The 21,829-nt window shown below is 53.1% G+C and overlaps 1 protein-coding gene across 1 annotated transcript in view; it reads right to left on the minus strand.

Moving 5' to 3' along the window:
• Window positions 1–12,936, minus strand: part of CCDC33 (coiled-coil domain containing 33) — a 104,649-nt gene extending 91,713 nt beyond the window's left edge. The window contains exons 1-2 of the mRNA XM_011968545.1: window positions 12,490–12,936; window positions 5,165–5,328 (exon numbers count right to left, since the gene is read on the minus strand). Coding sequence (XP_011823935.1) covers window positions 5,165–5,328; window positions 12,490–12,510 — 185 coding nt within the window. The 5' untranslated portion in view covers window positions 12,511–12,936. The remainder of the gene's footprint in view (window positions 1–5,164; window positions 5,329–12,489) is intronic.
• Window positions 12,937–21,829: the final 8,893 nt, after the last annotated feature.

A 21,829-nucleotide genomic window follows, 5' to 3' on the forward strand; every position in this document is an offset into this window, starting at 1 on the left:
CAACTAAGCGGGGGTAGGGGAGGGTGCCGAAAAGCAGGCATTGGCTATCCAAGCAGGGGCCTAATATATGCTGTTTCTTCTGTAGTTTGCTGACCTAAGCCGATTTAAGGCACTTTGTCTTGGAAATGGACCACTGTATACATTATTTCCTTCACCTGAGAGATTACGAAAGATGAGATGCCCGTTGGATGCAGGGTCAGGGATGGTGGTCACTGGTGACTACAGAGAAGCTATATTGGTGGAGAAGTGGGGTCAGATTGGAAGCCAACCAGTGGCTTAGATGAAGAGAGGCTGACCCACAAGATGAGCCAGGTGCCTGCTGGTCTGGAATAGTTTTGGCTGGAGGATGTGCCTATTACTAGATGGACTCAAGCCTGGTGCCTTCCTAAGGGGTGAAGTGGCCATGCCCCAAACAAGAGAAGTACCATCTTTGGGCCTGAATCCTCCTCAGCTCCCCACTAAGGGGATGAATGAGTGAACAGTTCTGGGCACTCTCAGGTCTGTGCTTCACTACTCCCCCTGCCCCGACCCCTGAAACTGTGGTCCTGCCTGCTGGGGATGCAACAAACCCAGAGAGAAGGACAGAACTCAGGCTGAGACAGGGATTCCCAGGATCCCCATCCCCAACCTCAGGTGAGAGAAGATGGGATGGCAGAGGGCAGGAAACCAAGCCAGGAGACTAAGCTCAGGGTACCAGAAAACAGGGGCAGCAAAAAGATGAGAAAAAATGCTTGGAAAGAAGGTAAAATTATATATATATATTCCCAGTTTTATTGAGATATAATTGACAAATAAAAATAAAATTTATATGTATTTAAAATGTACAAAGTGATGATTTGATACACATATACTTTCTGCAGTGATTATCATGATCAAATTAATTAACATATCTATCACCTCACAGTTACTTTTTGTGTATGTGGTGAAAACACTTAAAATCTACTCTTAGCACATTTCAAATACATAATATAGTATCTTTTTTTTTTCAGACGGAGTCTTACTCTGTCGCCCAGGCTGGAGTGCGCTGGCACAATCTCAGCTCACTGCAGCCTCCACCTCTCAGGTTCAAGTGATTCTCCTGCCTCAGCCTCCCAAGTAGGTGGAATTACAGGTGTGCACCAACACGCCAAGCTAATTTTTGTATTTTTAGTAGAGATGGGGTTTCACCATGTTGGCCAGGCTGGTCTCAAACTCCTGACCTCAGGTGATCTGCCTGTCTTGATCACCTGAGGTCTGGCACATGACTGTGCCCAGCCACAATACAGTATCATTAACTAGAGTCACCTGCTGCATATTAGATCCCCAGAATTACTCATCCCAAAACTGAGAGCTTGTATCCTTTAACCAACATTTCCTAATTTTCCTCATCCCCAGCTCCTGATAGCCACCATTCTACTCTCTGCATCTATGAGTTCATCTTAGATTCCGTTAAGTGACATTATGCAGTATTTGTCTTTCTGTATCTAGCTTATTTCATTTAGCATAATGTCCTCCAAGCTCATCTGCATTGTCACAAATGGCAGGATGTCCTCCCTTTTATGGCAGAATAATATTCTATTGTGTATATGTTATATATATGTGGACATATATGTATACAATATATAATTGTGTGTGTATATATGACATAAGTATATACAAATATATGTATATAACACGTGTGTGTGTATATATATGACATTTTCTTTATCCATTCATTCATCAACAAATACTTAGGTTGATCCTATATCTTAACTATTGTGAATAATTCCGCAATGAATATAGGGATACTCTTGACCTCAGATGATCCACCTGCCTCTGCCTTCCAAAGTTCTGGGATTACAGGCATGAGCCACTGCACCCGGCCCAGATATCTTTTCTTTTCTTTCTTCTTTTTTTCTCTTTTTTTCTTTTTTGAGACGGAGTCTCGCTCTGTAGCCCAGGCTGGAGTGCAGTGGCGCGATGTCAGCTCACTGCAAGCTCGGCTTCCCGGGTTCACGCCATTCTCCTGCCTTAGCCTCTGGAGTAGCTGGGACTACAGGCGCCCGCCACCACCCCCGGCTAATTTCTTTTTGTATTTTTAGTAGAGACGGGGTTTCACTGTGTTAGCCAGGATGGTCTCGATCTCCTGACCTCGTGATCCGCCCGCCTCGGCCTCCCAAAGTGCTGGGATTACAGGCTTGAGCCACCTCACCCAGCCTATTTTTTTGAGATGGAGTCTTGTTGCCCAGGCTGGAGTGCAGTGGCGCAATCTTGGCTCACTGCAACCTCCGCCTCCCAGGTTCAAGCAATTCTCCTGCCTCAGCCTCCCTAGCAGTTGGGATTATAGGCGCCTGCCACCATGTCCGGCTAATTTTTGTATTTTTAGTAGAGACGGGGTTTCACCATATTGGCCAGGGTGGTCTTGAACTCTTGACCTTGTGATCCACCCACCTCGGCCCTTCAAAGTGCTGGATTACAGGCGTGAGCCACTTCGCCCGGCCAGATATCTTTTCAAGTAACTGATTTTGCTTCCTTTGGATATGTACCCAGTAGTGAGATTGCTGGATCATATGGTAGTTTTATATTCAATTTTTTGAGGAACCTCCATGCTGTGTTCCACAATGGCTGCACCTTTTTACTGTACATTCCCACCAACAGTGTACAAGGGTTCTCTTTTCTCCATACCCTCACCAACACTTATCTCTTGTGTTTTTGAGAACAGCCATCCTATCAGGTGTGAAGCGATATCTCCTTGTGGCTTTGATTTGCATTTCCCTGATGATTAGTGATGTGCACCTTTTCATGTGCCTGTTGGCCATTTGTATTTCTTTGTTGGAAAAATGTCTATTTGGGTCTTTTTCTCATTTTTTAAATTGCGTTGTCTTTTTGCTGTTGAGTTGTATGAGTTACTCATATATTTTGGATATTAACTCCTTATCAGATACATGGTTTGCAAATATTTTCTCCCATACCATAGGCAGCCTTTTTGTTTTGCGGATTATTCCCTTTGCTGTGCAGAAACTTTTTAGTTTGATGCAGTCTCACTTGTTTATTTTTGCTTTTGTTGCCTGTACTTCCGGTGTCATATCCAAAGATTAAATGCCAAGACCAATGTGAAGGAGGCTTTCCCCTATGTTTTCTTCTAGGGGTGTTACAGTTGCAGGTCTTACATTTAAGTCTTTACAAATAAATACATATTTTTAAAAAAGCATTGAAGTATTCATCATGAAGAAAACGAAAACTTTTGTGAACTTTCTTATGCCTATTGCGTGGTTTGTTACTTGTGTATTTGTAATCAGATGTGCAGGGATATAAAATTCTTTCCAGGGTCTATGGCCTCTGAGGATCTGGATCTTCCCTCTGGGGTTCCTGCCTGGGGCTGGGGGCCAGCACTGAAAGCCCCCTTCAGGTCCTGACAGCTGGGCCCTCATTTTCAGAAGCCCTTCCTTCTCCCTTCATTTGCATCTCATTAGCACCACCTCGAGCTGGTGGCAGCTCCACCTTTCTGGAGCCCTGGGACGCAGGCTGCATCCTGGCCCAGGCGCTGCTCCCAGCTGGAGAGGGGTGCAGCGACGTGCTTTCCCCTCCCCCTTCCCCGCGTTCTCTGTCCCCACCCTCTCTCCCGCCCCACGTGCGGCAGCCACAGGGAGGGTGCAGGAGGACTGGGGTGTGCCCGGCTCTCTTATCCACCCCCAGGCTCGGGTCGCCTAGGCTCCTGCCGCGCATTCCCATGGCAACCGGGTGATGGCGCGGGTCGAGGTGCCTGCCTAGGAGCCACGCGGCCACCCAGCTCCCCGCCCCGCCGCCCAGGCTGGATTGGTGACAGTCAGGGCCTCAATCTCCCGAGATGATCGGCGATAATTGGTTTATGGAAATAGCTGAGCGGAGAAGGCGAGCTCCCCGCTAGAAACAGCCTCCCTGCCAAGCCTGCTCCCGCCACCTGTCCTTCCCTCACCACGGAAATGGAGTTGGGGGAGGGAGGGCCGAGGAGCTGGGCTGGCACAAATGGGGCTTTTGAGGCAAGTGTTTCACCTGTTGGTCTCGGCACAGCTTCTATCCCTCTTTCACAGTGCGGTGCTGGGGGGGCAGGGACTTGTCATAGTAACCAGGTGTTGGCCTCAGTCACTCTTTGGCCCTGGGCTCAGGCCTATGTTGGGTGCATTGTTGGGGTAAATGGAGGAGGAGATCCGTCCTCAGGGAGCCCCAGAGGAGTGCATAAACCATATCGATATAAAGTACTTCAGACCAGGGTCACCACTGCTGTGGTGCTCCGGAGGAGGGAGAGCTCAACTCTGGTGGCTGCCTGGAGGAGGAGGCTTTGAAGGCAGGATTTCAGCAGGCATTGGTGAGAGGGCTGGGGCAGGCACTCCCCAAAAGGAAATGTGGGCAACAGACTCTTGGCAGGAACTGAATGGTGCTAGTATTGGGGGAGGGGAAGTATAGGGTGGCTTGGTGGGAGGCCACCAAGGCTCCCACTGTCTGTCTATAGAAGGGGTATAGGGTTGATGTGCTCCTTGGAGGGTGCTTTATAGTAAAGATTGAGCACATGTCTAGTGTCCCCAGGGAAGGTTGGCTGGATGGAGATTGTGTTGCCACTTGGTGCCTTTCTGGAAGAAGTGAGACCTGTGAGGTGGGCATAGATGTGGCATGGCAGGCCTTGGCGCCAGGCTGGGGAAGTGTGTACCCTGACAGCAGCTGGCTGGAGGGGGTGTGTGGGGTGCATTAAAGGCCCAGAACTATGGGAGTCCCCATGATAGAAGTGACTGGAGAAGGAGGGGAGGGGAGGGTGGTTATGAAGACCCTACCCCAGGGCTGGGTATGGTGGGGTGGGGCACCCAGAAGTCAGGAGGGGCAGGCCCCAAATATTCCCCTTCCCCAATCTGACCATCATGCCCATGAGCCCAGCCCAGGCCTCTGCATACAAGCGCCCTGCCCCACTGGAGCTGAGCTGTGGCCAATCCCTGCCCCGCTGGGGTGGGGTGGGGAGGGGTGACTCTCTGGACCCCTTGGCACCCTGCCTTCCCCAGCCCTGGTGAGCAGCTTCCCATGCAGCAGTGGAGGTGCCAGGCAGTGCCCACAGTGGCTCTTCCCCTCTGGGTATGACCCAGTCCTGGGCCTTTGGGTGCTCATATTCCAAATAGCTGTCCCCTGGTTTCTGCTCACAGCCCAATCCATCCCCTGACCCCACTCTCACACAGCTACTTACACCACCACATAGGGCCATGGCTCGGAACCATCCTTGCAGGCAGGCAGGTTGGTGGCTCCATGGAGGGTGACCGTGATGGTCTCCTTGTTAGAGGGAGACAGGTGACCCATCTTAGGTTCCGTGCTCTGGGAGGCGACCAGGGGCTCCTCTGGGTCTTCAGTGTTCTGTGGGGAAAGCCAGGGCTAAGTGGCCTTTTTTTTTTTTTTTTTTTTTTTTTGCGATGGAGTCTTGCTCAGTTGCCCAGGCTGGAGTGTAGTGGTGCCATCTTGGCTCACTGCAACCTCCGTCTCCCAGGTTCAAGCAATTCTCCTGCCTCAGCCTCCCCTGTAGCTGGAATTACAGGCAAATGCCACCACGTTCAGCTAACTTTTGTATTTTTAGTAGAGATGGGGTTTCCCCATGGTCTCCAACTCCTGACCTCAGGTGATCCGCCTGCCTTGGCCTCCCAAAGTGCTGGGATTACAGGCATGAGTTACCGCACCTGGCCCTGAGTGGCCTCTTCTGCTGCGGCACCTCCCTTCACTGCCACCCTCTAGCATCTAGCCCCTCACAGCTCCCTCAAGTGCCTGCCTCCCTCTGTCACCCCTCCGCCCACTCTGTAAGTCAGTCGCCTTGGCCTCATTTTCTCCTTACTTCTGTTCCCATCCCACATCTCTTGCAGTGCCTTTCATCCTCTCCCCCAGCCCTGGATCCTACCCTTCCTGCAGGATGAGACAGGCCACCTCACCTTTCAAGTCCGGTCCCACTTCTAAGCCTTGGCTTTCGCAGGTGCCCTTGTCTGTAATTCCTAAATCCCACCCGCTTTTGCAGTTCTAACAATGGGCCACCTTCTTCAGTCTATCCTGTAACCTCAGCTCAGCCCACCCATCACCTCAGGCCCCTCCTGTGCACAGCACTTTACAGCTGACAAAGTTTCTCCACGTCCACGGGGGCACTCAGTGCACATGGAGGTGAATTCGTGCATCTGTCCCAGATGCCCCACCTGTCTTCTACCCAGGAACCTTGTGGACTGGGGAGGAAGAGGTGCCTGCCCATGCAGGGGGCCTCCTACGCCAGTTGCCTCAAGCAGGGACTCAGCAGTTTAGTAATTCGTGGATTCATGGCCCAAAGGACCACTGTGATGAGAGTTGCCGAGAGAAGACAGAGCTCTGGGTGGCTGAGGCAGTCAGGGAAGACAGCAGGAAGGAGGAGGCCTTAAAGGGTTGGAAGAAGGTGCAGGAGTGGAGGCAGGGAGGACAGGCCAGAAGCAGAACGCTGGAGCAAAGGCAGCAAACGGGAAGGGGCAGAGCTTTCCAAGGCCCAGAGGTGGCTCATTTTGACTAGGGAGGCAGTGGGGACTCAGGGAAGATGGCAGAGCTGGGCATATAAGCGCTGTGGGGTGAGGAGGAGTGTGGCCATAGGGCTGCTGTGGCTCAGGGGTGTCCTCGTCCTCCCTGGTCCTGGTCCTCCACTGGTCGGCTGGCTGACTTTCCACTCCCAGTTAATCTGACCTAGATTAACCCTTGATAGGCCTCCCATGGTGGGAGGTCTCGCCTACCCTTTGTCCCTCCAGTTGATATGAGGGGCCATAGAGGGGCACTCTCGGCCCTGGGAGAGGAGCGAGGGCCCTCCTCAGGGTGGAGGCAGGGCCCTGAGGGGCCACTGGGGGGCTGTTCCTCATCTCTGGAAAGCTCAGCCTGTCAGACCCTGCATTCCAGGGCAGGCCCTGGTGGGGTGGGGTTGAGAACAATGTCCTGTTACATAGAGGGCAGATTGAGGCCTAGACAGAAGCAAGGACTTGGGCCCTGGATGGGCTCTGGTTTTGGTGGCAGCCTCGGCAGGCTGGGTCCCTGGCTCAGAACGGCCGGTTCCTGAGGAGCCCTGAGTGTCAGCAGAGCCAGGTTTAAACCAGCTCTGCCCCTCACCATGCTGGGCCCCAAAGCCAGCCGTGCTCTGAGAGTCACCCGTGGGGAGATGAGGGCTTGGACCGGCCTATCTGGAGCCTGCTCTGCTCCTACTTGAGCCTGGGGGTCCCCGGCACAGGACCACCCCTGCTGGCTCCTGGAAGCCTCAGGCAGAGGGAAAGAAAAGGGCACAGTGCCTGAGGCTCTGCTCTGCCCTGAGGAGTTTTAGGAACGTTATTTCATCCATTTCTCACGATAGCATGGGGTGCCCACCAATCGGAGCCACACCTCCCCTCAACTGCTCCCCTTGGGGGTCTACTGGCCTCTCAAAGCTAACGAGCTCTTGACTCCTCTTCAAACCCCTCCTCCTGCTGTCTGCCCCAATTCATTAATGAGTTAATGGCGATGCTGTTGTTCTAGTTGTTCAAGCCCCACATCTTGGAGTCCTTCCTGATTCGTCCTTCTCTCCCTCGACATCCCTTATCCAGTTCCTCAGCACAGCCTGTCAGCTCCCCCTTCAAACCATATCTGGACTCTGACCCCTTCTCAGCATCCTCAGGTCAGCACTCAGGTCCCAGACACCTGCATGTCCTGACTCGCCTCTGATGGAGTTCTGTTTCCTCTCCGGCTCTGCCTCCACCCCATCCAATCCCACACAGCGGCCAGAGTGAGCCTTTACAGATTGGACCCAGATCCCTCTCTCCTCTGCTCAGAGCCCTGCAGTAGCTTCCTGCTTCTCTCAGAGCCTTGCAATGGCCTGTGGGGCCCTCCAGGAGCTGGCCCAGAAAACTGACCTCATCTTGTCCCACGGGCCCTGTAGGTCACTCCGCTCCAGCCACACTGGCCTCCTGGCTGTTTCTCACACCCACCAAGCTCCCTCCTGCCTCCCCGCCTCTGCCCTAGCTGTTTCCTCTGCCTGGACTGTTCCTCCCTGGGTGTCACCCCAGAACTGTTGTCCCTGTGCCTTGCTCCCCCGCTTCCCTTGGCTTGCCTGGTGCAGGCTGTGGTCCTTGCCTAGCAAGATGACTAATTAGGAGGTGAGACTACATGCCCCCCAGATCAGAAGTGCCAGTCCTGCAGAGAGAGACCCTCCTCTCCATCCTCTGACTGAGGAGGCCACCCTCACCCTCTTCCAGGACCCAGCAGGGCCTGTCACCATCTGCAGAGGTGTTGATGAGGATTGCCCCTCCTCCTCTCCCCCATTCTCCTGTCAGGGGAGAATGAGGGGAGGGGAAGATGCCCCTGCCTGGAGGTGAGGGAGGGGGAGCAGCCAGAGTGCTGCTCCCTGCCCTCCTGGGTAGGCAACTTCCTCCCATATCCACCCTCACGCACGCCACCATGACCCCCAACTCCCCAGCAGCCTTGCTCTCCTGGTTTAGTGGCGTAGGAGCAAGGCTGGCAGCCTCAGGGCAAAAGACCTAGGTTTCAACTCCGCCAGACTGGTGGCTCACGCCTGTAATCCTAGCACTTTGGGAGGCCGAGGCAGGCGAATCACTTGAGGCTGGGAGTTCGAGACCAGCCTAGACAACATGGTGAAACCCCATCTTTACTAAAAATACAAAAATAAGCCAGGCATGGTGGCACGAGGCTGTAACTCCAGCTACTTGGGAGGCTGAGGCAGAAGAATTGCTTGAACCTGGGAGGCGGAGGTTGCAGTGAGCCAAGATTGCACTCCAGCCCTGGCGATAGAGTGAGACTCCATGACCTAGGTTTCAGCTCACCTCTGGCCCTACCTCTCTGCACCACCTCTCTGAGCCTTGGTTTTCCCACCTGGCCAATGGGAATGTCTGGAATGGTTTGTGATTCAGCCTTTCAGGTGGTTACTGTCTCTGAAGTTCCTGCAGTGAAGCTGGGAGGGGTGATTCATGTTCCTAGACAGATTCCCTGTGCTGTGAGGGCACAGGGCCTGTCGTGAGCTCCCTGGGGCCATACAAGTGAGGGCCCAGGAGCAAGACCATTGTCCAAGGGCCCTTACTGGCTCCCTGGCAGCCCCAGAGCCCAACTAGGCATTTGCAGACCTGGCCAGGAGTCACACCGGCTCCTCCTCTACCTCCCCTGCGCCTCCCCTGGGGACCGCCTTCCCTTCTGGGAATAAAGCTTGCAGGAAGTTTAGCGAGAACTGCTCGTGCTTCAGTTCTGGGCATGAAGCCAACTGCCAGGCTGGCGCCTCCTGGTGAGGCCTGCAGGCATGTGCCCGCTGGGCAGGCTGGGCCCAGGGCCAGGGAGGCCTGGGGCCAAGGGTGAGGCCAGGATGGGGATGGTGGTCCAGGGCTGCTATCCTCCCGCTATCCCCTTTTTATTCCCATGTCTGGATGGGAATCTGCAGGCTTCCCTTAGAGATGTACTGCATCAGAACCAAAGTCCTCAACCCGTCTGTTACCCCTGGCCTGCACTGCAGGATTGACGAGGGAACAGAAAATGCACATACTGGGTTACAAGAGGGGTAGTGAACTGGGGGTGATGGGGCACCCTCCTGTAAGTCTCAGGTGGCACAAACCCATCTGTAGGGGTGTAGTGAGCCCTGGGGAGGGAATTCATGTCTCTTCTTGGCTGGGAGCAGAGCTGGATGCTCACCATCAGCTTCTAAGGCTCACTCTCACTTAACCCACCCAACACTACTAGGGTGCAGAGATAAGCAGGCAGCTTTTCCAGGCAGGGGTTTGGCCAGTTTACCTGCCCAAGGCCACACAGCCAGTGGATGGGAGGCCGGGCTGTGAGCACCGAAACCTGCCTGATTCCAAAGCTCAGCACTGTCAGCTACTCCACTGAGCCTGGCAAGCTTGGAAGCTGCTAGCTAACTCAAGCGCCCTTATCCAATCAGACAGGCAGCCTTGCCCTCAACAGGCCAGGATTAGCCAGCAGATGTTGCAGAGGAACTAGGACTGCCCATCACTCAGGGCGTTTTTGGATCCATGTGCTGGGGGGAAGGGCTGGGGTGAGAGGAGGAGGTAGGAACAACAGGCAGTTAATGATCCTTGAATTCAGCTCCTGTGGGTGGGGTGGGGGAGCTTAACTTGGTTCTGGTGGGGAGAGAGATGGAAGGAAACAAACTCTTCCACCCACGCCTCCCTTGCCACCCCTCTCCTCCAGCAGTCTGGGAGGCCTGAGGAGCTGAGCCCGGTTCTGCCCTCCAGAAGGACCCTGCATCTGAAAAGTCACACCAGCTGGAGAGGGGCTGGGCCGCGAGGCAGGGTGCCTGACTGCCTGGATCTGTCATTTAGGTGAGTTATTTGACTGCAGTGGGGCTATTTCCCAGCAGTTTCACAAGGACTTTCAGTTAAAAATGGTTCCCCATGTTCCTTCTAGCTTTGGCATCTAAACTTGCCTGGGAGTTATGGTGGTTAGGGGAAAGCTCTTTTACAGGTGAGGAAGCACACTCAGAGAAAGTAAACCTCTTGCGTGAAAGCACACGGCTTAGCTAGTGGGGCCGGGGCTGGAACTGGAAGCAGGGTCCGTCTGACCCCACGCTCTTGCTGTCTCTGCTGTGCTCTAACCGTGCTTCCTTGGATGTGGATCCCTTCTCTGCTCCACAGTGGATACCCCATTGAACTCATAACCTGAGTATCCATTGGTGGCAGCAAGAGGAATTGTGTTCTTTGGAGCAGAGAAGTATTCCCAAAGATGACACAAAAGTCAGAAATCATTAAAAAAGGATAGGTTTGATTACATTTTAAAAATCTATACAAACTTCTGTAATGATCCAAAATGCCCTGCAATACAAAGAAAAGGAAAAAAGGAGAAAATGTTTGCTATATATTTAAAAAAGGATTAATATCCGTAGTATACAAAGAGCACTGAAACCTATAAGCATTACCCAATTAAAAAAACATGAACTGGGTATTCACAAAAGAAGAAACACAAATATATATATTATATACATGATGAGCATCCTTTTTTTTTTTTCTTTTAAGACGGAGTTTCGCTCTTTGTAGAGACAGGGTTTCAACATGTTGGCCAGGCTGGTCTCAAACTCCTGCCTTGGGCTCCCAAAGAGCTGGGATTACAGGAGTGAGACACTGTGCCTGGCCAACATCGTTTTTTTTTTTTTTTTTTTTTTTTGAGACGGAATCTCACTCTGTTGCCCAGGCTGGAGTGCAGTGGAACGATCTCGGCTCACTGCAACCTTCACGTCCCAGGTTCAAGCTATTCTCCTGCCTCAGCCTCCTGAGTAACTGGGATTACAGCTGTGTCCCACCAAACCCAGCTAATTTTTGTATTTTTAGTAGAGACGGGGTTTCACCATGTTGACCAGGCTGGTCTTAAACTTGCCTCAGCCTCACAAAGTGCTGGGATTACAGGCATGAGCCACCCCCGCTGGCCATGATGAGCATCCTTATGGGCAATTCTACCCAGCTATCAAAGTGCTTCTCAAAGCTACCAATCAAAGCAACCTTGGCTCCTCCTCAGGACTCCCACGCACACTCCCTGGATCCCCAAATCCAGCTACGTGGGGCAGGTGGGGACCACCTGGCAGCTTAGGGTGCCAGATCAAACTGGTGCCTGGTCCTGAGTGTGTGGCATTACAGAAAGAGGCTTAATGGGGAGGGTGGAGTCTGCGGGGGGTCGGGGGCAGCTGTGGGCAGAGAACATCAGGAACCAGAGACATCAAAATCAAGGGTAATAAAGTGGAAATCACACTAGGGCCTGAGCACCCCCAGCTATTTGGCTTATTCAAGCTGAGTGTAACTACAAAGAGGGTATTCCCCGTTTGCAAGTACCGATGTGCCTTTGGTCTCAGCTCCTTCTGCTATCCCTGTGGGTAACACCATCTAGGGCAGGGTCTCTGCCTTGCTAGTGAGAGGAAGGTAAGGGGTCCCTTGCACTGAACTGTTTACATCTCATTACAATAAGATTCTAGTCCCTTCCTGGCAGAACCCTGCTGCTAGGCCACAGCTTTTTATTAAGCACCCACTATGTGCCAGGCACTGTTCTGAGTGCTGGGGATACAGAGATGAACAAAACACACAAAAATCCCTTCTCTCCAGAGACCCAAGCATCTGCGTTCCAGGGCAGGGGCCTAGGCCCCAGAAAATCAGGGCCAGGGCTAGGAGAGCATGGGGGCAGTGGGGGCATCAGGGCTGCCAAGGTAGCAGCCTGGGAATATCCTGGGAGATCTTGGATGGGGGTAATGAACCATCTCAGTGGGCTCTCAGACTGTGTGACCCCAGCAACAAGAGAGCAGAAACAAGCAGGTAAGGGTGGTCAGCATTGACAACACCCGCAAGTACACTGCATTCCAGTTCCCATATGGCCCAAGAGTATAGGGCAGCTAACCTGGGAGAGCCACAGAGACCGCCTCACTCCCCATTTCACAGCTGTGAAAACTGAGACCCAGAGAAGGGAAGCTTTTGTCATGATTAAGGAACAAATGAAACTTTGAAGGAGAGACTTTGAAGGAGGGATGGATTCATGCAGGTGTGTGGCCCATTCCCCTGGCCTTACCTTTTTGTTTTTCAGTCCCATCCTCTTGAGGCCAGGAGTGTCTGGCCTTGTTTAACAATCTTGGGGACGAGTAGCTGGTATAAGTGGGTGATCAGGCATCAGTCCTGCCCAGACAGCTGGGCCTGGGAGTCTTGGAGTCCTTATGGTTAGTAGACAGTATGGAGGTCAATGTGGTCTCAGGGGTGCCACACACCAGCCCTGGGGTCTGGATGTTGGGGAAGGGGGAGGGTGGCCAGGTGGGGGCAGGTCCTCGATCTCTCAGCAGCGAGATGGTCTATGGGTGGAGGGGCCTAGGGGGTTGCAGGCCATGGCCAGTTGGACAGGGTCAGCAACGAGGCGATTGACTCTTGGCACCCCCAGGACGGTGGAGAGATGGGAGAGCCCTCTCTCTGCCCAGGCCTGGAAAAGCAGTGAGCTTTTCCACCTAGCTGGGTCACCTGGGCAACATTGTGTGATGTCACAGGGCAGGGCCGAAGTCACACAGGCACCTGTCCAGGTGCAGTGAGCTAGAACGCGAAGCTCTTTTCCCTATTCCTGGAGCTGTGTTCCACCTGCCGCCTGGCACTCAGGCCTCACCCTTCCTGTTCTTGGTGCCTCACGCAGTCTCCACTGACCCTGTGGCATGGCCAGCCCCACGCTGCTCACACTGCAGCAAAAGAGGAAGCCAGACACTGCTCTCAAGAGCGTTGCAGCTTGATCGGTAAAACAGCTACTTCTGTTGAAGAATCTACCAGCCATCATGCCTCTTTGGGTACCTATAGTCTTCCATTTATTTGATAATAATAAACACAAACTTCAAGAGGATGGTTTCTTCTGGGAGGGTGGGTGGGAAGATGGGGGAGAGAAGAGGGTAAGAGCATACATTCTAAACCTTTGGGTTTTTAGATTGGGTGGTCAGTTAATGGGAGTTCATGATATTATTGAAAATAAATTAGAATTAAACAATTAAAGAAAGCCATGATGGGCCAGTGATGGCACTAGAGTATGAACCAAAGATTATGGTTCAGTTCTGAGTGCTGCAAGAGATTATTACAAAGACAGAGTATGTCTTTTAGTGGAGCATTTGCAGCACACCAGGCAGGGTTCTAGGTGCTTTTGGTGAGGTGAGATGGCAGAATGAGGAGAGGCCAGTCGTTGGCCTGGGGTGGGGAGTTGTTCTATGGAGAGGTGAGGTCTGAACTGGGCTTTGAAGGATGATGAGCAATCCTGGGCTAGAAGAGGAGGGATCTGGGGTGCTGGGCGGTGTTCAGAGGTGTTTGGGAGGCCCCTGTGGCCTGCCTCATTTCTACCTATTTTGGGCCCCTGTTGGAGATTCTTTTAATCTGGCCGAAGAGCAGGACCAGTCTGGCAGCCAGGAGGCAGAAGACTCCTGCTTTGCAGAGGCCTCCCAGCCTCCCTCTCTACCCCCACTCCAGAAAGAGCAGCAGCGAGGATGTGGTTCTCCCAGGTTAGAGACAGAAAAACTGAGGCTTTGTCTTTGATTAGAACTGAAAGGACCAGCCAAGGCCACCCAGACACTAGTGGGGGATGGAAGTCGGGAACCCCACTCCTAATTTTCTCCCCGTCTAGGCCTGCCAAGAGTGGTACCGCTGGCGCTCTGGGACTGGGGGCCTGACCAGGAATGGCCTGGCTGTGAGCACTGTGCTTTATCTCCCTTGTGGGCCAACATGTCCCAGCACAGTGTGTATGTGTGGAAAGGTCTCAGGGGCTGCTCCCCCAGTCTCCCTAAAGCACCTCTCTTCCAGCCTCTCAGGCCTCCTAAGTCTAGGAGGCTAGGCCAGCAGGGTGAGGGGGTGGGGAGCCATTGCAAGCCAGGTGCCTAGGAAGCAAACTTTAAGGAAGCACTCACTCTCAGGGCTATGGGAGCGCTCCGTTCCTGACACAGAGCCTCCTCACATTTTGCGCCCTGGCCACCTTGCCTGCCTCACTGTGGTCCCTGCCCTGCCCTGCAACTCTGCCTCAGTCCCCGAGGCTCTGGGCTGTCACTCAGCTATCCTCCCTGGCATCTGAGCTTTCTGCCTCTGCAGCCACACCCGTGCCATCTTCCTGCCTGGAAAGAAGATAATGCGATTGGGCACTGGTTCCAGGCCGTCTGGCTCCAGAGTGCAAGCGGGCCCTGTGCACTCAGCAGCCACCAGGAGGGCTCTTCTACCCTCTGACTTGCTGGTTGTTCACCTCCCCAGACCAAGGACCCCTGAGACAGCAGCTCCTGTGCCTGCCCTAACCTCCTCTAAGAACTGCTTCCTCCTCGCCTGTGAGAAGGCCTTAACAGCAGCATGAGCCCAGTTGCTCTACCTTCTCCCCTTTCTCCAGCAAGGTGAGTTCTACCTCCCCAGCTCAGAAAAGTGGGCTTGCTCCTCAAATGCCCAGGGGCCAGATCCAAGCTGTGATGATTCAGGGAGATTCCAGGGTGAGGGAGAGCAGGGAATGATTAATCTCACAGCTAATAGATAACTGTGCCCACTCCCTACCCCCAGGAGAGAGCACTTGGAGCTCTAGGAGGGGCCAGGGGTTACATGTGGCCACTAGGGAGCCCATAGTTCTGGGAGGGGCAAGCCCCTGAGGCTAGATCTGGGGTTGGCTCTTGGGGAAGGAAGGATCTTGTTGGCTGGACAGCAAGAAGAATCTGGGGAGACAGATGTGGCTCATAGTCAGCCCTGCTTTCTCATGCCATGTCTGGGGCCTGGAGTCTGAGGAAGCAGCCTGTGAGGACAAACTACCCATGCAACGAGACTCAGGAGAGTGTGTCTGTCTTCCAGAGACCACCCCTCCCTTACTTGGCCTTTCCTTCCCTCTGAGTCCTGTCCCACCCCCACATTTGGGCAGCTGAGTTGGATGAGGTGGGAAACGTAGGCAGTGTGATTTTGTAGCAAATGGCAGCTCAAAGCTGTGTGATCTTGGGCAAAATGTTAACCCTTTCTGAGCTTTGGTTCCCATCCTTATTCAGTGAGGGAATCGGGGTTGCTCTGTGGGCTGAATGACACCATGCAGGTAAAGCTCTTAACACGGATAGTTATGAGCTCCAGGCATGCTCGCTTTTCCCTGCTAACCAACCTTGGGCTTGGCAAGTTCTCTCTAGTGCAGCTCTGGGTGGCGGTGACTTCAGTTTAAACCCAGCCCAGCACCTTAAGTGGTGGGATGTGAACTGGCCTCAAGGGGCCCAGTTAGAGCCCTTGTGGAAGCACAGGGCAAAGCCAGATCCCAAATCTCTCTGCAGAAACTCCTGAGGCTGAGCCTCACAACTTATATGAGGTCAGAGCAGCCCTTAAAGGTCCTGGCCAGCAGCCGGTGGATTCAGAGGGACTTTGAGAGGGGTGGACCCTCTCAGAGTCTTCCATCCTTCAGCCAACAAGTGAGGACTTGCTGTCTACACCACTGGGGCTGAGGGTGCGTGGCAGTGGGAGCATAGAGGCCCTGTAAGGGAAATGCTTCAGTTGACAACAGTCAAAATAAAAACCAAGGGAGGGGCAGGGACTTGCCCTGGTCCCACGCCCTTGCCTCATGTTTCTTAAATACCAGGAGTGAACTTGCAGCTCCAGAAGCGGCACACACGCAGGAGGTGTTGCAGTGGACCAGGAGGACTGCGCACGTTCAGAGCAGGAGATAAATGGGTCGAGGAAGGCCTCCGGGATGAAGGGCCTTGAGCAGGACCCTGAGAACACATTGGATTTAGGTAGAAAGAAGGGGACATTTCTGGTGAAGGGCTACCTGAGAAAGGTGCAGCCATAGGTGTGGGCCCGGAAGCCGGGAACAGAGAGGGGTTAGAGAAGAGGGCAAGTGGGCCTGGGATGATATCTGGTCTGGATGGGTGTGAAGGCTCAAGCAATGGTGGAGACATGTAGACTTCAACCCACGGCCATTTCTCACTTCTCTGGCCCATTCCAGTGAGGGAGAACTCACCAAGTCCAAGGTTGGTTAGCAGGGAAAAGAGCAAGCACGTCTGGGGGACTTCGCTGCCCGTGTTAAGAGCTTTACCTTCACGGTCTCATTCAGCCCTCAGAGCAGTCCTGATTCTCCCACTCGATAAGGATGGGAACCAAAGCTCAGAGAGGGTTAACATTTTGCCCAAGATCACACAACTATGAGCTGCCATTTGCTATAAAATCACACTGCCTACATTTCCCACCTCATCCAACTCAGCTGCCCAAAAGCAATGGAGAAAGAGTGATGGGGAGATACGGGGGAAGGGGCAAGAGTCAGGAAAAGAGAAGGCCAAGTGTGGGGGCTCTGGGAGAGACGCACACTTCCCTGGACTCTGCCTGGCAGCCAACTCTCTCCATACAGGTACCTTTCCAGGTTATGGTCATTGTTCCCTCTTGTCTGTTCAAACCTAGGAGTCAGGCAAGGTTTCTCACAGGTTCCAGCCCCTAAGGGCACTGTAGTCTCACTCTTGTTTTTCCTAAACCCCACCCTCAATATTGGAAATAGTCCCTTTATTAAAAACTTCCCTCAAGCTCCTGAATTTGAATGGCTTTTTTTTTCCTAGCAGGACCCTGGCTGATGTACCTGCTGTGTGAGCCACTCTCCATGGCCCAATCTCTCACCTGCTGTCCTGGTATCACTGCTGCCATCATCACCACCAGCCCCTTCACACTCCCAACTTTTAGTGAGCACTTACTGTGTGCCAGGTCCCATGCCAAGAGCTGGCCTACGCCATCTCATTTCATCCTCACGTTTATGCTCCTGGGAGTTATTGTTGTGAGTTCTTTTTTTTTTTTTTGAAACAGGGTCTCATTCTGTCTCCCAGGCTGGAGTGCAATGGCGCGATCTCAGTTCACTGCAACCTCTGCCTCCCAGGTTCAAGTGATTCTCCTGCCTCAGCCTCCCCAGTAACTGGGATCACAGGCATGCCACCACGCCCGGCTAATATTTTGTATTTAGTAGAGACAAGGTTTCACATGTTGACCAGGCTGGTCTCGAACTTCTGACTTCAAGTGATCCACCTGCCTTGGCCTCCCAAATTGCTGGGATTACAGGTGTGAACCACCGCACCTGGCCAGAGCCCATTTTTAAGGTGAGGACACAAATGCTCTGAGGGAATGGACTTGCCCAAGGTCACATAGCTTTGAGGCAGCAAAGTTGGGATTTGACTCCAGGTCTGCTGGCTCCAAAGTCCATGATCATAACCACCAAACCACGCTGCCTTTTCCTTTCATTCTGGGGAAAGCAGCCGCAGCTCTCCTTTCTTCTCTCCTGAAACTGAGGCAACATGAAAAATTCAAGACCAGAGATGAAAACACCTGGCCTTTTGAATGAGGCCAGACCAATGTCTCTGCGCAGTGCGGCCTACAGACACTGGTGACAAAGGAGAGTGAGGTGGTGTGTCCCAGAGGCTCAGCTGGGCATGGCTGGCCAGGCCCGCATAAGCAAGGGCAGAGCCAGGGGGCCTGGAGGACATCACTTCTACCCAGCACAGAGGGGCTGCAGGGCTGCTTGATTACGAGGGCTAGTGGGGTCATGACACCCCAGACTGTGACTATCACTAATGTAGCTCGCTCCCATTTCCAGCTAAGCCTGTTAGATGCAGGCTGCTGTCTTTAGGGTCTGCTTGCCAAGTGAGCCAGGGTGGGATCCTGGAGGCTGTGGGGACCTGCCCTTCTGACCTTCCCCTGGTTCCTTGCTGTGCAGAGGTGACTTTTATCAGCTCAGTAAATGGCTGCTGGGCTAAACCCATGTGTATCTGTGTTTTGTCTCAGAGCAGACTTCGTGATAGTCCTGACCCTGTCTTGCTGCACCTAGTTCTTCTGGGCTCTGGGCACCACCAAATAGGCAAAAAGATTTGGCAGCAAACAAAAAAGCATGATAACTCGGAATCTGTCAGGCCTGGCTCTAACCCTGGTTCTGCCAGGCACTGGAGCGAGGTTTGGGCAAACCTCCTGATCCCCCAGAGCCTCCCATTCCCCATCTGCAGAGCAGATCTACCAGCAGGCTCTGTGCAGGGTGGTGGCGAGGATTAGACAAGAGAATGGATGCCTTCACATGGTAGGCAGCCCCACCATGGGCTTTCCTTCACGCTTACAATTTATGCCAAGATGGAGCACCTCTGGCCCGAGCTTTGGCAACAGGAGACTTGGGGGTGATGAGTAGAGTGTGGTGTTCTCGTTGTTGGACAACGCAGCTTCCATTTGCTTAGCAGGCACGTTTATGGATTGCTATGTTGAAGGATTCCTCTTGGCGTTTGGCAACCAAAGCTCTCATTTGGGGCAGCCCAACTCCCTCCATCATGTCATAAATCACTTTGCTGAAGATGCAACGTGGCTTTTGGGCATTTTTCTTTTGAAAAATCAATAACTCGTTTAACAAGAGACTGAATAAAGGCGTGAGCAATGAAGCTGCCTGCCATTTCCTTCCATCAGGAGGGGCAGAAGCAGTGCCCTGCCAAGGTTGGGTTGGGGGGTCTACTCAGAGGGCACAGAGGCCTTGGGGTGGGGACAGTAGGCTCAACCTGTTTCCAACAAACCTGTGTCCCCTCACCCCAACTCTTCCGACCTCCAAATCTGACAAAGGCCCTCCACTGCTTCAAAAAACACCTTAGTAGAACCCCATCACTGCAGGGGACCCCTGCCAGCCTCCTGGTCTGCTCTCCCCAGGCCCTGCACCCAATCCCAGCCTCACACCCACACTCCAGCCTCATGACATGCCTGTGGTCCCTGTGAAGGTGCAGTGGTCTCTCCAGCCTTCAGGCCTTCACCTTTACTGTTCCACATGCCTGGGCCATCCCTCTTCCCCAGCCAGCCTGAATAATCCAAGACACAGTTGAATTGTGCACAACCTGCACAAAGATTCACTGCAACCTTCCCCCACCCCCACCTCAGGGACATCAGATCCACAGCCCATGGGCCTCCCCTGCCCTGGCTCATGATCCATTGTGGGCTTCTCTGGGACACGATCTATCTTCCCAAAGGGCAGGAACTATGTCCCCAGGGCCCAGCATGTTGCCCAGCGCAGAATTGGCACCAGGTGTGTGCTTGATGTATGAGTGAGGGATGACATTTGTGTCAAGTGTCTTCCTCCTTCCTGCTACTTCAGCCTGGGACAGTGATGCCTGCTCCCCCAAGCCCTCCCTCTCCACAGTCCAAGCCCCTAGTGCCTTCTCCCCTTGCTAGGGCATGCATGGATGTGTATAGGAACCTCGTAATAATAGCTAACGGTGAGCACTATTCTGTATGTTTTACAGACGTTAACTCAGTCCTCACAATGACATATGAGGTAGGTGCTACTGTTGTCCCCATTTTATTTTATTTTTATTTCTATTTTTTGAGACTGTGTCTCAATTGTCACCTAGGCTGGAGTGCAGTGGTGGGATCTTGGCTCACTGCAACCTCTGCTTCCCAAGTTCAAGTGATTCCCCTGCCTCAGCCTCCCAAGTAGCTGGGATTACAGGCGCCTGCCACTATGCCAGACTAATTTTTGTATTTTTAGTAGAGACTGGGTTTCACCATGTTGGCCAGGCTGGTCTTGAACTCCTTACCTCAAGTGATCTGCCTGCCTTGGCCTCCCAAAGTGCTGGGATTACAGACATGAGCCACTGTCCTCGGCCTGTTGCCCCATTTTAAAGACAAGAAAATGGAGGCAAGCTTTAGACTTGGCTACCTGGCTGCAGAGACTGTGGCCTTAATCACAGCACTCTCCTTATTGAGGTGCTTGTGGGGAGCCTGGGGGTAGGGGTGACAGCCCTGGGTACCTCGCCCACTGGACAGGGCCTCAGGGTTGGTTCTGCAGCAGGGATGCGCCGCCAGCAAGTCCGAGGGGCTCCAATTACAGGAAACTGCTCACTCAGGCCAAGTCAGCCCGGGCTCCCTCCCCGCTCAGCGCCCGCCACCCTCGCTCACACAGCCCGCCATCTCTACCAGAGAGCAGAGCCTCTGGCCCTAATCTCATTTGAGGCCATGAAATCGCATTTGCAGCATATTAATGCAGCGTGGAGCTGGCCCGGCCCCTGCCTGTCTCCTGGAAGAGAGGAGCCTGGAAAGCAATCCCACGGGGAGGCGTCTCCAGGAACACCCGCCGACAAAAAGCAATTATGCTTTAAAAGGAAGATTAAAATAATGTCTACATCCTCCCCGCTCCCATGCCCATCCGTGAGCTCCACTGGCCCAATAGTGACTCAAGACCAGGCTTCCGGCTGGGGTAAGGAGTGGGGGCCCCATGGCCCAGCCCCTCACCTGCCCCCACAATCACTGACTCCCCAGAAAGCTTCCAAGTTCCCCAAAGAAGCCACAGTCTCTCCAGCCCCTGGGTCTTTATCCAAGCTTTTCCATCCAACCCTTGCCTACCTGGCAAGCTGCCATTCATCTGGTGTCACGAGAATGGCCAGCATTTTGTGAGCATTGGCTATAGTCTTTAAATTTACTACACATTGAATTCAACAGTCCTGCTGGTGAGTGTTGCTATCATCCTCATTTTACAGATGAGGAAATGAGGTGCAGGGAGGTGAAGTCCCACAGCTGGAGGGGGCAGAACAGGATTGAAACCAGAGCCCATCACTACTCTCCTGGCTGCCTTTCTGCCTTGATCAAATACTTTCCACCCCTCCACTGTGCCTTCAGCCCCACAAGGTGGGTCCAGCTGCTTCGCCTTCTATACCCAGTGACTGCAGTGGTCTCCCTGTGGTGCTCCTGTCTTTCCAAGAGCTCTGAGGGGCCAGGCCTGGCATAGAATCAGGGTTCAACAAATGCTTCCTGCATGGAGGAATCAGTAACACTTCTCTGCAGAGGTAATGGGGTGGAGATGGGTGGCCCACCCCCTGCCTCCAAGGCTATGAATCAGGATGGCTTCCAGGCTGCCTGTGTTCTGGAAATCTTTGGAGCCCCCTCTCCTCCGAGACCTCTTGGACTGCAGTGAGGCTAGAATATTATTTAATTGTCACAACCACATTGCCAAGTAGGCATCATTACCCCTGCTTTTACAGATGAGAAAACAGTCAGAGAAGTAAAATGATTTGCTCAGGAACACCTGCTGCAAGGCAGACCAGGAACCTGAACTCAAGCGTGAGTCCAAAGTTTGTCTACCGAACCTTCTTGACTGTAACTCCCTGTCACTTCTCAGATAGGGTAGGAAGGACTTAATTATGGGCCAGGGATACTTATGCAACAGTTTTTTCTAAGTGTCATCAGCCAACAGCAGTTGTTCAGGGAGTTTGCTCTGGGACTCTGAGCCATTGACAGCCCCAACTCCATCCCCAGCCTTGCTCCCAAACCATTCAGTGCAATAAACGAGCACTCATTGTTGGGGCCAGCGTAATACCAAGTAACCTGTCTTGGCAGGACTCAGTGTGATTTGGGGCCACCAGGAAGAAATATCCTCCCTCAAACTGCTTCCCTGTGATCCTGTCACGTGC

Source organism: Mandrillus leucophaeus, unplaced genomic scaffold (assembly GCF_000951045.1).
Source record: "Mandrillus leucophaeus isolate KB7577 unplaced genomic scaffold, Mleu.le_1.0 Scaffold848, whole genome shotgun sequence".
Taxonomy (NCBI): Eukaryota; Metazoa; Chordata; class Mammalia; order Primates; family Cercopithecidae; genus Mandrillus; species Mandrillus leucophaeus.